Here is a 16,065-nt window from a genome sequence, read left to right on the forward strand (position 1 = left end):
CCGGCTTATTTATACGATATGATCGGGACTGTAATTTCAATTTCAATAATTTAAATTTTATGGTTAACACTGACAACAAATGATATAATTGCTTAGAACAGCAAGATAATTATGAAGTAATAGTGTTTTCTGAAATGAAGTAAATTTGGTAGTTGAATTTTCATAAGAATTTGCTAAATTATTATAACAAAATTGCTTGCTAATTCAATGAAATTTTTTTTCTCCTTCTATTAAAGAAAAATTTTTTTGCGCTAATAAATTATAAAATATTTACCTTACATTATATTTCAGGAAGATGGTAATCATTACGAAAAAGTTTGGGATTTAATTTGAACAAAGATACAAACCAAAGGTTATAATTTTCCTTATTTCTTGTTTCCTCTCGAGAAAGGAAGAAGGGAAAAAATTTTTGAAGACAAATTCTCAGTAAAATTTTCATTCAAATTCAGTGGAAGCAAAAACGTGAACTCTTAAATTCCATTACTTTACATAACATTTCGCAAAGTCACCATTGCACACTGAAGTTTAATCTAGACAAAATGCAAAGCAGTTTAGGGAAAACCAAAAATTCGATTAACTTTCAATCTAAGAGATATTGCTATGAGAAGAAAAACAAGAAATATTAGAAGGAAAAAAAAGAGAAAAAGTTAAACTGGATATTAGATCAATCAAACTGCTCATTGTTTCTTTCATTCTGCAATACAAACATGCAATGTGTAAGGCTGACTTTATTATTCATTGCAAAGTTTTCAGCAGTGGTACATCCAAATGAGATGCAAGAAGAGCGCATATCAAAGCTGGGCCATAACCTGTTGCACGATTTCCATGTTCTACCGGAAAAGCAATGTCAAAATGTATCCAATCCAAGCCACTTCCAAAATCAATGTGTGATGCAATAAAGAGACCAGCAATTGAGCTTCCTGGTCCCTAAATTTTCAAATGTTTACTTTTGAGCAGAATGATAATTAGCGAATAGAGAAAAAAAGTGAAGCAGTGATAATAGTTTCAAGTAGTAACAAAATAATTCATTGCTAAAATTTATATCACTTCTTTCTAGAATGTTTCCAAAAAAAAAACATTTACTAATTAAATTAATTATCGTCAAATTTACCCTTCTTTGATGCTGAAAAAAATTTTTCACCTGCATTTTGGAAAAAGTTGAATTTCGCATATCTGCTACAGGACTTTTCAGATCACTAAAATGTAAATCTGGACAAAACGGTAATGGATGAACAAGATCACCACTAGCTCGTCCAGCTTTACAAGCACGATTCTCCCATTCTTCACTATTAGTTAATACAGCAGCATGAAGTTTTCCAGTTGCAAGTCCTTGTGCACCTGTTAACGTCGCCATATCTATTATTGTATCAGCCTGGAATTAAATTCACGGAAAAAATATCGCAAAGCCTCAAACCCTACAACAGGTAAGCATATCAGCATAAATTAAGTTAATTAAATAGTCTAATAGATCTTGATTTTTTTGTAATCCTATTTTCTTATGTCTCTTTTGATTAGTTGCTTTTTGTAAAAAAAAGAAACTTTTTAACATTACAGATCATAAAAAATGCTAATTTCAGTCCTTAACGCTAACTCAAATTAAATAACTTTTATTTAGGTAAGCTGAAACTATAAGTTCAAGCTTAGCTTGAAAAAAAGTTCTTTTTTTAAACTTTAATCATTATAAGTAAGTTAGGAAACGAACTTTGAGCATATTTTTCGCATAATAAACACCATCAGCTAATACTAAACGACCTTCAGCATCGGTATTCGTGATTTCAACTGTTTTACCACTTAACATCGTTATGATGTCATCCGGACGGCTAGAATCAGAATTTAAAAGAAAAAGAATGAATAAGTAAAGTTTTTGAAAAAGATACCAACAAAATTATTATCGATAAGTCATTTTTGTGTATTTTCAAATCTTAGTTCTTAAGATATTTTGAAATAACTTCCGATTTTCATTACCTTTCAATTTCTATCGTTTTTCGTCTCTTATTTTTTTACTATCATTTCTATTACTTCTTTTATTACTCCTGAACTGCTATGAACCACTTTTAAGTTATTTCAAAAAATTAGTTTAAATCATTTTTTACTTAAATCACTCGCCTCAAAAATGTTCTTTCTTCAATATTTAGAATTTGCTCAAGATCAAGGAGAAAGACCAGCTTACTTCTACTACACACTTTAACACTTAGAAAAAAAAAATCACATACTTTGCAGTATGTGAAATAGTATTATCTGCGACGCATAGCAAACAGTGCAAATTTTGCTTGAAGCCTAATTTTACCAAGGTATAAAATGAGCCAAGTAAAGCAGCTGCACCACCCATATCATTTTTCATACCTGAAATTGGAAGAAATATTTCTTTTCCCAAACTTATCAAATATTGAATCATTTTAGATCGATCACTAGTAAAACAAAGAGTCTTAAAATAAAGGTATAATATTGATAACTTGGCATATCATCCCTTTATTTTTTCTAGAAACTTATATAATTATTTTGATATACAATCAGATATTCTTTATTATATAAATATTCTATCAACTAATAACTATGCAATCTTATTAACATATTAAACAAAATATGTTTTTAAATTCATTCCAATCAAATTTAATCTGATTTATTTGAACAGTTGATTAGACCTAATAAATACGAGTTATCTATTTAAGATTTATTTTTATTTTGAAACTTTGGTCTTCATGTTTCTCTCTCTTTCATCTTTCGTTTAACAACTATTTTGAAAACAAAACACAAGACTTGAGATGCTATGATATTTTAACCACCACAGAATTTGCATAACTAAATCTTTTAAATTTGCTGCTCATTATTCTTCATGAAATATAGGAAAATGTAGTGGTTAAATTCTTCAGCCAATTAGAATTAGTAAAATTTCGAAAATACTCAAATATAAATACAGAATTAAACTCCGACAATTTTTCAAGTAATTAAATTATCCAAAGTCATCCATGATATATTTTTCAAATATTTTTCATATATTTCAAATATTATTTAAAACTAAATGCAAAATATTCATTTTAATCAATTGTCTTTTGATTTCATTTCAGGAATAAATATCAGTCTTAGTAAAATGATAATAATGCACTTGAACATTTGCATTTAATATTAGGATTTCAGAAGTAACAATAAAATCATAGTGTAAAACATATACCAGGCATTAGGGTTTTCGTTTTAATCTGCATACCACCTGTATCATATACTATACCTTTCCCAACCATAGCGTATGTTTTCGTAGCATTTTGTGGCTTATGGCTAAAGCATGCAAAAATTGGTGGTGAAGCAGATGCTTTACCAACATGATATATGCCTCCAAAACCTTTTGCAAGCAAGTCATTACCCTGAAATTTATTTAGGAAAAATTACGTTTAAGATGTTTTTGAAATAAATTTAATTAAAAATGAATTATAGTGATCGATCAAGTTTTTATCGATAATTTTTACATATATGTACAGATGTATTACTATTTAAAAAATTTTACACTAAATGTCGACTCATTTTTTTAAATACTCTTTTCATACTCTTAGTGTCAACAAATTACTATGAAAAGAAATTACAGGGAAAAGATTTTTTTTTAAGGGTCAGATTTCGAAGTGATAAGTATGGAAGGCAAATAATCATAGATTGGTAGCCATAGTGAATACTGTAAAATAAACAAGGGGTAAGTAAAAGAGTTCAGCGACTAAATAGCGAGAACAAAGAGCATTTCTTTTTAGTAATATTACTGAATTGCTGTATATGAAATTTATTATTAATCGAAACAAATATGCAGATTGTCATATCAATTGTTTGATCACTTCGTATCGCTTGTTTCAAGTTATGTATAAATGTATGATAAATTAGAGAAATCATTAACCTTAATAATGGTACTTTGTATATTCGGAAGTGTTAAAATTAGTTCAGTAGCCTCAGCAACAAATTGTTCCGTGTTCAGCTCGTTATGTGGCATATCAATTAGGCGAGCAGTGTTTCGGATTGATTCTGTTAACGTTTGGAGAAACAGCAAATCACGATTGGTGAGTTTCTGCATAATGATAATAATAACACTAATAAAAAAAGTTATTAAGAAAAATAGGTGAAAAATAGTAAATGTTACATTCCATCCTAATCCAAACAATAAGCCTACAAAACTCTGTTTTATTAAAAGAAGAAAAAATTAAATGAGTTTTAGAGACAGGCGACAGATCTTGAATGAGCTTTCTAAAAGCTAAAGTCATTAATAAACCAAGAATGTCATATAAAACTGAAAAAAGTCAGTAGAAGTCAGTATGCTTAATATACTGTAATATCATAAATTACAGATATATTTATAAGAATAGAGAAAGGGAAAAGAAATAGAAAGAAAAATATAATTTAAAATGAGTAAATTTTACCTCGCCATCAGTTACAACAATTTCAATTTGAACATTTTCCAAACTGATAATATTTTCGGTAAATCGACTATAAAGCGGATAACAACGTGCTATTGCAGCAACACTTGGAAATATATCCGCTAACATTGCATATAGAATAATCGAGACATTCTAAAATACACTTTTTTCTTTAAATTTAGAAAAAAATAAATAAATTTGGGAAAAAAGAAGGTGAAAATTTTTCTTCCTCCATTTGAAAAGAGAATTTATGATGGATAAGTCAAATTAATAAATAACAAATGGATGGGTTATAGAAGAAGAATAGTTTCAAATAAGAAAACAATTAGACAGTTTTTCTTAAACATAGAAACTATTCATTTAGATTATTATCTAATAATCGTTATCTATGTGACTGATTTGCTACACGAATTTCACTTTAATAATGGTTTGTTTTTACTTGGCACTTCATTTTTCTTTTAATACCTTTCCTTCATTATTTCCCCTTCACTTAATCTTCCTTGAGATATGTTTCATAATATAGTGAGATACGAAATTAAGACAAAATATTACGACAAAAAAGATGTAAGTATGGAAATCTAACCTTAATGCCATCTGCTTGACCTGCCTTTTTAACTTCTTTGAAAATCGATAAAGCATTTGAGGGAGCATTATGTCGACTGGATTCATCTCCCACAGCAATAACCTTAAATTCAAATTCAATTCGTAAAGAAATTTAATATGGAATGAAACTCTTTCAAAAGAGATCAATTTTTCAACCTGTATAATTTTATTCAATCAAATACTATTGTATAATTTACTCACAATGTTATACAATAAATAGTATAAGAATGTTGCCTTTTTTATGTCATTACTGATCGAACGTTTTTATTACAACTTTTATTTAAGTATTTTTATTTCTTTTGATAAGTTATAATATCAAACAATTTTCCAGAAATGATGTATATTATCAAACTGTGTGCACATATGTCTGTGTGTGCCGTCTGTTTCATCATTCTAGTGTCAATTCATTCAGATAAAAGTTACACCTTTTTTCCTAATTTTACTATAACAGTAATCCAAGAAGTAGTGTAGTGTAACAAATATGCTTATGTGTATTATAGAGCGTATAACTATAAGAAAAATCAAAAATAATAATAAACAAAATTGTATTAAAGAAAGAAAAAGACAAAACTCAAAAGTGACCATAATATGATATAATGATCATAAAAATATAATACATAATGAAAAAATAAACAATACATAAAAAAATAAGATGACCATATTAAAAAGAGGTCACAAATGACCATAATAAGTTATTAAATTAAAGTATTTGAAAAAGAAGAAAAAGGAAATAGTTTTAAAACAAACGGTAGCTAAATTCAAATGAAGTGGTATTGCTGCTGAACTATTATCAGCTAATGTTTCCATTAATGAATCCCATGTTTTAGAAGTGACGAAACCCGAAAATTTCGCCATAATATTGCCATCAAATTTGATATCCTTGAGAAGTTTCTTCTTCCCTATTAGTAAAATCTGAGTATCTTTGGAGAGTTGTACCTCCGGATCGATCCCTTGTTTTACATTTAATGTTGCCATAGTTGTTAAACCTAGATATGAATATGAAAATAGCTTAAATGATCATTTTTTGTAAAAGAATTACTAAGCATCTTAATTCTCAATCCCAGCGAAATATTTCTTAGATAAATTAAAACATTCATAAGTATGTCTCAATTACTTTATTATTGACAATTTTCCTCACTCTCATAATATCTAACTGCAATAACAGATGAAGAAAAAAACTCGACCATGTTTAGTTTATTTAATTATTCACTTGATAAATGAATAAAAGAAACCATCCATCTCTAAATGAATTTAACTACTTTTCCAGATACTGTATTTTGAGACTGATCAACGTATAATTATATTTCTTCTAATATGTGATAAACTTACTATCACATTTCAGTTCAGTTAAACATAAATCATACTTCACTATAATATAGTTGAAATATGATAGTAAACTTATCAAATATTACAAAAAAAGAAAAATTAGCTTATTAAATATTGCAAAATTAATTTAGACATTTTCACTACTTTCAACAGATATACTTTAGGCACTGAGTGCTTCAAATTGAAAAATGAAATCCATAAACCATTACTTTTAAAATGTTTCGTATGACGAATGAATGATGTTAGACGTAAAACACCTGAAATTAATTCAGGAAATAAGTTTTCCACACCGAAATAAATTTGCTTTCACTAGGAATGGTTATAATTGCAGTCAAAATGATGAAGGTTGAAATGAAATTTGTTGCGAACAAAAGAGGTAAGTGGCAAAGGTAGAAAAAGATTACCTATTTTAACATTATTAGTTATTACTCTTTCTTCTTTCTTTTTACAAACTGTAAAGAAAGCACTTAATATACTTAATACTTAGTAAGAAACTATTCTCAAATTACCAACAAAAATTTTATTTTAGTTTGGAAAAAAACTTTGTGTGGCAAAATATGTCTAAAATATAATCATAAATTCAAATTAGAAATATCAGTCGATAAAAATAATATGCAACAATTATGCATCATGGCAATCTTTATTCACCAATGATTTTGACACCGAATTAAAAATTAAGCTAAAATCATTTATTTGTATACTTTAAATATTACGAAAGCCACAAAAATTTCATTATACCTCGCATCTGTTAAATAAACAAATTGACGCCAGAAATACTATACATTCACACTTGCTTAATCTGAAATATCAACACTAAATGTAATGTGTAGTAAAATTGACAGTGTAGTAAAAATATATTAAGAAAACGAAAAACGAACTAAAAATAGGTCACAAATAAAAATTACTTTAAATAGCCGAAAAATAGATTTCATAAAAAAAGATCATCAAAAAACAAATAATATCAATGTCAAACTTCGTCGCCCTCTCCCTACTATAAAAGAAATTAGCTGATGATGATAATGGCATTTAAAATAAAATAACTTAACTTTAAACTAATAAAAATCACATTCTTGATGTTTTTTAAAAAATATTTATGCATAACAAAGTACATGTTGACTATATCATACAAAAATATGATACAATAATGGGATTGAGGAGCTTCAATTGCATAAAACTGAACATTAAGTGATTTTTCAAAATATTAATAATTAAAAAAAAGACAACAGTGTAAGTTAACTTTTATTTTAATGGTAATTTGAGCTATTGCAACCAATTCTTCGAAATATACGAACAGGGAATAATTAAACAATCATATGAAACTCGTTTCAACATTTCCGATGATAGCACAACTATTTCATATGAATAAATAATTGATAGGCATAACCTTCGGAAAAAATTTTTTTAACCATCGAATAAGTACAAATATAGGAAGTAAGAAAATAGTCAATTTCATTAATATAACACAAATATTACTAATAGCGCATAAATATTTTCATATTTTCGAGGAACTATTGACAAAGCAAATATGACTTTTTTTTAATGAAAAAACAATGAATGAAAAGTTTGTTTTTTTCTTTTCTTCTTTTTTATAATGAGAAGTTTTATCCAATATGATAATATGATATGAAAATATTCTGTTAATAAATGATAACGAAATATTAGCTGATAGACTACATTACTGTGAAATTTTTTATTAATATCGCTTTTGCTGATTAATGAGGTACTCAGAAGAACAAAAGTAAATGAAAAAAAAACAACGAACTGCTGAACAGATAGTATAATAATTAGGTGAAAAAAGGAAAAAAAAAATAAAACCGCAGTCGAAAACAAAAAAAGAAATTGGAAATTAATACTTTACTGGACACAAAAACTGGATTTCTTGTTAATGAAAGATTTGAAAGATTACTATCCGTAAATTCGGTAATGTTGTCAAAATGATAAAAAAACGTTTTTGTCAGACAATTCAATGCGAATTCAATAAAAACAAAAACTCCTAAATTCCATTTGAAAAACATGAAAATCATAACATATTATTACAACCCCATAATGGATAATATTCTTCCTGAATTCGCTTTTTATTTTATTTTTTGGAAACAGGATTCATGCCACTTCGAGTTGAATAGCTCAATAATGCTACTCATATTCATGCATAAATTTACTGCTAACACGAAATTATTTAAAAACCAACTTCTTTTCTAATCGAGTATAAAGAAAACATAAAAAATATTTGCACGAGAAAAACATTATCACTGTAGAAGGTGGCAACATTCTTATCTTAACAGATCTATAAATATAACGACAAAGTGAACGAAAAGAATAAACTAATATTAATGTAACATACTATGTATCATTTTCTGCTAGAAGTGACACTTAAGAAGGAAGCTGGAAAGAGACATCAACTGGTACGGATCGTGCTAGTTGAATTATTTCTGATAATTTTACAACCATTTTTGCAGCTTGATCTAAGTCGTCGCATGAAATCATTCGCAAGTTCGCAGCTGCAATCAATGCTTTGGCATCTTCAACACGAGTACCTGAAGAAGAAAAAAATTTTTTTCTTCTCACTGGTTGGTTTACACAGGATTCAAACTTATTTGTTAAACCACCTCTGTTTTCCACTTTTTCAAACTTAGTAAATTTAAGTGCACAAAAGACAAATATAGGAGAATATAAATGATGTGAAGGGGCTAAAACACAAAAAAATAAAATAAAATGAAATCATTTAAAAGCTAAAAATATAGCTAAAACAAACATATTTATAAAGAGAACCTGATCCACAATGATTTATTCGCATATAAAAGATGAAAAAAAGTAGATAAAAAAGTTAACCTTGCAACCGAACAACAACGGGAACCTTGAGCTGAAGTTCATTGACAGCGTTGATCATACCTTGCGCAATGACGTCACAACGCATGATTCCACCAAAAATATTCACAAGGATGGCATTAACCTGAAAAAAAAAAAAACATGCAAAACGAAAACTTGATAATACTATAATATAACTTCTATTGATTTCTTATAAACTGCCTTTGGTTCTATTAAATTTCTCGGAAAAGAAAAATGTAGATGAAAAATGTCTTCTTTTTAATTAGAAATGCAAAAAACTTCCTACTTTATCTTTATCTGCAGTGATAATCCGAAAAGCTTCAGCAACTTGCTCAACGGTAGCACCACCACCAACATCAAGAAAATTCGCTGGGTCACCACCATGAAGCTTAATTATATCCATAGTTGCCATTGCCAGTCCAGCTCCATTCACTGAAATTTGCATGATTTCGTTGCACATTTCGTACTTAAAATATCAAAACCCCCACAACACTCTAAGTTACTTAAATTTTTAAAAATCCTACCACCCTCTAAGTCACTAAAGAAATAATTACCAAAATTATGCAAAAAACCTTACCCATACAGCCAATGTTACCATCCAGTCGAATATAATTAAGATCAGCTTTTGCTGCACGCAATTCCAGAGGATCCTGTTGCTGTTGATCCTCCATAGCAAATAATTCTGTTTGCCGATGACTCGCATTTGAATCAATATTCAGCTTACAATCCAAACAATATACTTTAAAAAAGAAGAATTTAACAAGGGATTTGGTGAAGATTTCTGAGATTATTTGGATGCTTTATTTTTTTGATTTATTTTACAGGTAAACTAAACACTATTTCCCTTGAAATAACAATAAAAACATGCAAGATGAACACATTTTAAATCTAACTTTCCATAACTAGATATGTAAACATGATCCTTTTTAATGCTAATTTTAATTCGATATCTAAACACTACTTTTACTCAACTTTGATCAACTAAGTTTATCCCAGTAGTGTAATTTCAATATTTCATCCAATTAAATTAATTTAAATAGATATCGATCTTCGCTTTCGCATTTAGCTTCTTACTTCAGCCATACATGAAGTATCAAAAACAGATGAGAAGAGAAGTTAAGTCGAATGATCATTCTCATCGATACAAATCGACAGCTTTATCCAATGTAATAATAATAGCTATCAGACTGGAGTTAGAAAATTAAAAGATTGAGAAAAAGACAAATAAATACAGCTGGTAACAAATACGTGATGGGAGAGATTAATTCCTGAGATCAACAAGAAATAAAATGCAATTATTTACTAAAGCACATGAAAGACGGTTTGAATTTTGACAAAAACAATGTCATCTAATTTATAACATCATTTGGCTTGATTGAACTAATCGTTTAGCATTTTTCTGAAAAACTACTACTTTGTGTTCCATATCTGGAGTTTTCTCGTTAGCACTAAATGATTTTGTGAAGATACACTGCAGCAATTTTCAATATAACTGAGAAAATAATATGCGAAGATCATGTGATTGCTTATGATTATCGAAAAATCAAACTTTTATAAATCAAAAATGATCTGTAACAACATACGTATGTATGTCTGTATTCACTATGAACGATCAAAAAAACCCGTTATCACTGCAAACATTAACGGAGGGTGTAGTTAAATTTCGCCGGACATAAAACTTTTATTTCTAATAGCATAATGCAAAATCTCAATGAATTTTATGAACAGCATCGCATTAAAAACTCAAAGATACAAATTCAAAACTTGATTAAAAAACTAACGTTTTCCACTAATATCTTCCGCCATTGGGTTGATTTCAATAAGTGTTGCATCATATTTAATAAATAAGTTGTATAACTTTTTAAAAATGTTCGCTGCTTGTATTCGGAGATCATCCTGAAAATTTCAGTCAATCATTTTCATTCCACCACATCAGAGTTAGTTAAGGAATAATATAATCCGGGATACTCAGGTTTTATTCCACATTCGTATTGAAAACTTTTTGTAGTCGTGGCGACCTAGGCAGGATAAACAATATCGGAGCTTCCAATCATATGTGGCATACGTATAGAATGAGTTTCTGATTTGTTGGCGGATTCTTCTACTTCGATTATGCATAAATGAAACCAAAGAAAGAAATATCCTTCTGACTTCAAAAACAACAGAAAAAAAACCTTGAAACCCATACGATCTGCCACTGAACTGGCTTCTGCATCTTTCATGCCTTCAAATATATTGATTGGACATTTGACGATAGCACTGGGATCTTTCGCTGCCACTTCTTCAATGTTAACGCCTCCTTTTGATGAACCTATAGCTACTGGACCCTGTAATAATGTCTGTTTTGCTCAGAAAAAAAGGAAAAATATTAACAAAAATGGAGGGCGTGAATAAAGGGAAATAAGACGCCAAAAAAAAAAATGCGCAAAGTTGGACTGAAAAGTTATATTCAACTGAAACGAAAGAAGACAGCTAAAGGAAGATAAATGAAACATAAAAAAGAAATCAAGCTTGTGTTTAGAAAATCAAACTTTATAATATAATTACTCCGGTATGTCTATCCATTGTAATAGAAAAGTAGAATTCCCGTCGTGTAAACAATCGTTTGCAAACCATTACTTCATCGCAAAGTTTACCAGATGCACCTGTTTGTTTAGTGAAAATTTTCGAACCCAACATCATTGAAGCCTTTTCACGTGCTTCTTCAGGACTAGAAAATTTCGCATGGTATACTAAGAGTATGAAACAATAATAAAATCTAAAGAAAAGTTAAGAAGGAACTTACGAAAAAACCAGTTGTACTCCACCTTCCAAACCTGACTCAAAATATCCCTTTCCTCGTCCACCGGTCAATACTTGAGCTTTTATAACGAGATCTTTACCACCTGCAACACTACAATGACTGAACAACGTATACGATTGATAACAGGCTGATAATTAATTTATTATTATTACAGTCATTCATCTCAACTAATGCATTCAGCTGAATAATACAAAATTCACTACAGCATACTTTTCAAGAACAATTTGAAAGTCATCTCACGGCAGTATTCTTCTAATTGAGCAGTAACTAACGTTAGTAGAATTTTTAAGAAGAACATTAATTTATGATGAACGGAATGTAGAAATTACACCAAATTATGGCGTAATTCCTGTGTGTTGTCCATATGAGGTTAATATTCACATAAAACTTCGCTGTTTCTGTATACATGAAAACATACCAATTTTTCGAGCTTCATTATATAATTCATCAACATTTCGAGAAACACCAAATGGTGCAACAGGTATGTCGGCCTGTTTAAGCAGCGATATACCTTGATGTTCTTTAAGACTTAGTTTGCGTATAGCTGGTACCAAAGCCTATAGGAAACAATAAAGACGATCAAATTAAAATCTGAGAAGTACTTCCAGAATATCGTATCACTATTGAACTGGAAATCTACAGAATCATTTAACAACACGCCCTCATTCTATTCTTCAGTCTAATTGACAAAAAACAAGGAATCTTTTGAAACATGAAATGAAATCAGTCATTTTCGAGACTATACTTCTATAGCAATTAATCATAAATCTCAAAGAATCGTGCCTACAAGATATCAATTTGGCGTTATAAACTTTATTACATCCTTTTTTTTCCTGTTTCAAATCGAATATCATGTAGAAATTATGAAATTATAACCTTATATGCTTTCAAGAACAATTTCTGATCCTGACGAAACATTCTTCACGTTACCGATGAATGTGAGAGAATAAATAACAATCTGAAAACAACATATACAGATTGTACAAATCAAAATATTAGACAAAGTAGAAATGGTCATTATTATTTAAATAAAAGAACAGTATCGAAAGCATTAATCACCAATTTCAATAAATTCAGTAGAAATGATTCAGGAATCATCCAAGAACATCAGATAAGGTTTAATATTAGAGCTAACATAAAGCAATTACATGGAACAACTACAACGCTTATTTGGTTAATAGTACATCCCTTCCTTTATACTTCGATTCATTATAAGCAAAGTTTCACACCGAAAAACTAGCCAGCATTACCTTAAGCTAAATCAATCAACCGAGTCAATAAATAGCTTACAAATAACAAGAATGATGAAACAATTCCAACAACCTTCTCTCCGATTAATGCACTAAATTATTGCACTGCACGCAGTCCACCAGCACGCATTGCAGGAAACATGTTTGCAGTATGCAACGCATTTCCCAGATTGCCTATTGTAACATATACGTTATCTGCGAATTTTTAAATATTTATTATCCCGAGAACTGGAATAAATAGTATTAAAATAAGCAATAACTGTAATAGTATATAGCGATAACATTTATACTAAATTAAAAAAACCAATAACAATAGCAACAATAACAACAACAACAACAATAACAATTATTACTACTACATCTACACTAATTATTTTCAAATGTCAATAATGGCGATAATTTCAAGTGTTCAATAAAAAAATAATTAAAGCGTGACTTGTCCATTGTTCAGCATACTTGTGTATAAATTTATCAATAAATTTATAGGAGATTTTATTGATAAATTGATCGATAAACAATAATAATAATAATAAACTACAACATATACTGACAGTTTCGTTTAAAAACGAATGAATTGTGCACAAGAATTTTTCCTTGATAAGCTTGGTGTTTTCATTACAAATTTGTCATTTTGGCGTTGATAATGTGCAAACAGACAGATTGCAGTATTCGAAGTGATGAAAAATAGTTGCAACTGAAATATCCTTTTTAGATTAAATTAAACTTATTGTTTAGTTAAAAGTATCAAGTAGGCCCTTAAAGTTATAATTTTAGTTAAGCGAAAAATAAAAATAGTAGATTCACTTTATAGCCAAGAAGTCCTATTTTTCTTTTTTGTTACAATAAGTTTTAGTTTGTCTGAACAAAAGCTTTCCTCTTCCCCAAAGGGTATTTTACTAGGGCTCTTTATTCTTCATCATTTTTCTTTCTTTTCTTCCAAAAAAATAAAAAAATAAAAGTTTTAATAGAAAAACAAATTTTTTTTTTATGGAAAAAACTTGATAGAAAAAATTGGGGAAGAAAAAAGAATGCTTAGATTTTTTTCATCTTGAACCCAGGTTAGATAGCAAAAGACCAAATAAAGTTCGTATTTTCGAACTTGCAATCTAAGTTTGCTCATGGATAAGATGATAAGCACAATTGATAAAATTATATAAGAAATTGCATCATTTAATGTAAAATTTACAGCAATTTTTTTGTTTTATTTCTTTCAAGAACTTTTCATAAATCATACTTTTATGCATTTGACAGTGTTTACATGATAGTTTCACAGCAAATGTTAAATACATAATACTCTTTACACTGTTTGCTTCTACAAATACTAAATTGTGCATAACATGCATCACATGGATAGTTTTAATGAAATATTTAAAGAAATGATTGTGTTAAGCAGGTGTAAAATTGAATTTTCATTAATGATAAGTAGTAATTATATTCATTCGTAATTTTAATTAATATTCATTTCTTTTCACCATGACAAATGAAGTAATGAATAAAAGAAAAAACCATGTGTGAATTAGAAAGTTAAAAAAAAAACGTGTTTGAAATACTATCTTCTTTTTTAATAATTTCTGATTACTTCTCACCTTTTCTTTCTTCTTTAAATTGTAACAACATTTTTGGTAATATTTTGAATCAAGTATTTATCAACCTATCTTTATTTCTTTTTATTATTAATAAAAAAATTTGTGCATAATGGATATTTATTTCTGCAAGAAATAGATTTTTTTTTTCATACAAAATAAGACAGAAAACAAATAAAAATTAATAGAATATAAAACTTCAATTTCAAGACTAATTTAAAAATGTGGCATAAAACAAACCAATGATGAAATAGAATAGAAAAACAAATTTAATAACCAAAACCTGAAAAAAAAAAAAAAAAAACAAACTATCAAAAGCGATTATAGTAATAGTAATAACAATCTGAATTCGAAAATCATAATAACGGAGATAATACGATTACAAATCACTTTTACAATTTTTTCTCTGTTAGATTTGTTTATTGGATATTAATACTTTAATCCTATTTTACCTCATTATTATTATTATTATTATTATCCTCATCATCATCATCATCATCATCATCATCATTATTGTCATCTTCCTCACCAATTTCTTTGATTTCAATAGCACTTTCAAAAAGTATGCTTCTAGATGTTTGTAAACGTGCCATATTTCGACCATATGCATCTGTTGAATCACAAATTTCTGTACTTGATATTGCTGTTTTGAATGGTTCAACTAATATTGTCGTTAATTCATCAATTTTGCTACAACAATGTTGTTAATATGTTTTAAATATTTATAGTAAAGAAAAATCTAATATTCTAATAAAATTTTTTTAAAAAAAAAAAAGATCAATATGTGAAGAAATTATACGCAATTTCAAATGCTACATTAAATAAAAGGAATATCTTTCAGGTATGCAATTAAAATTATTTTGCTATAACTATTTAATATATATTTCATTTATTTTTTAATTGCGTAAGAATGCGCTTGCATTACATGTTAGAATCTTGTCATTTCTATTAGTTTCAAACCAAACATAGTGTGTTATATTTATTTTAGTGCCAGATTTTTTATTATTTTCATATATTTCATATTACTTTGCTTTTCATATTATATGTTATGTATATATATTATTTGATAACAATATTTGCTGGATAAGCAAAGAAAAAAGAAAAGCTGGTTTCGAAATAGATTTAACGAAGTACTTCTCTGTTGGTTGGATATTTCTTGATGTGTCTGTATTTATTTGTTGTATACATAATTGATGAATCATTTTATGTTTTTCTTTTGTTCTTCTCATTAATTCATCGAACTGTTGAACTTGCTTTTGTGCTTGCATCATTTCACTAAAAAAAAAAAA

The 16,065-nt window shown here is 28.3% G+C and overlaps 3 protein-coding genes across 4 annotated transcripts; all 3 read right to left on the reverse strand.

Moving 5' to 3' along the window:
• Positions 1-735: 735 nt before the first annotated feature.
• Bma-lap-1 (Aminopeptidase ZK353.6 in chromosome III, putative) lies at positions 736-7,059 on the reverse strand (the record flags this gene model as incomplete). Of its 2 annotated transcripts, XM_043075558.1 has the most annotated exons (11): positions 736-927; positions 1,142-1,372; positions 1,703-1,820; positions 2,214-2,343; positions 3,170-3,356; positions 3,872-4,039; positions 4,389-4,538; positions 4,969-5,070; positions 5,736-5,974; positions 6,524-6,571; positions 7,053-7,059. In XM_043075558.1, the coding sequence occupies 11 exons, from the start codon at positions 7,057-7,059 to the stop codon at positions 736-738; spliced, it is 1,572 nt and encodes a 523-aa protein (XP_042931492.1). The 2 variants fall into 2 exon arrangements, with proteins under 2 accessions (XP_042931492.1, XP_042931493.1); XM_043075559.1 differs by lacking the exons at positions 6,524-6,571; positions 7,053-7,059 and having other exon boundaries at positions 5,736-5,963.
• Positions 7,060-8,684: 1,625 nt separating this feature from the next.
• Positions 8,685-12,861, reverse strand: Bma-suca-1 (succinyl-CoA ligase [ADP-forming] beta-chain, mitochondrial, putative; the record flags this gene model as incomplete). Its single annotated transcript, XM_001891653.1, has 10 exons — positions 8,685-8,848; positions 9,144-9,264; positions 9,427-9,572; positions 9,718-9,879; positions 10,922-11,036; positions 11,315-11,467; positions 11,688-11,850; positions 11,926-12,025; positions 12,362-12,500; positions 12,820-12,861. The coding sequence occupies 10 exons, from the start codon at positions 12,859-12,861 to the stop codon at positions 8,685-8,687; spliced, it is 1,305 nt and encodes a 434-aa protein (XP_001891688.1).
• A 2,358-nt stretch (positions 12,862-15,219) lies between these two features.
• Positions 15,220-16,047, reverse strand: Bm10028 (Uncharacterized protein; the record flags this gene model as incomplete). The annotated part of the gene is made up of 2 exons (XM_001891654.2): positions 15,220-15,466; positions 15,911-16,047. 2 exons carry the CDS (start codon positions 16,045-16,047, stop codon positions 15,220-15,222), a joined length of 384 nt encoding a protein of 127 aa, XP_001891689.2.
• Positions 16,048-16,065: the final 18 nt, after the last annotated feature.

The sequence above is a fragment of the Brugia malayi genome, assembly GCF_000002995.4.
Source record: "Brugia malayi strain FR3 genome assembly, contig: Bm_v4_ChrX_scaffold_001, whole genome shotgun sequence".
Taxonomy (NCBI): Eukaryota; Metazoa; Nematoda; class Chromadorea; order Rhabditida; family Onchocercidae; genus Brugia; species Brugia malayi.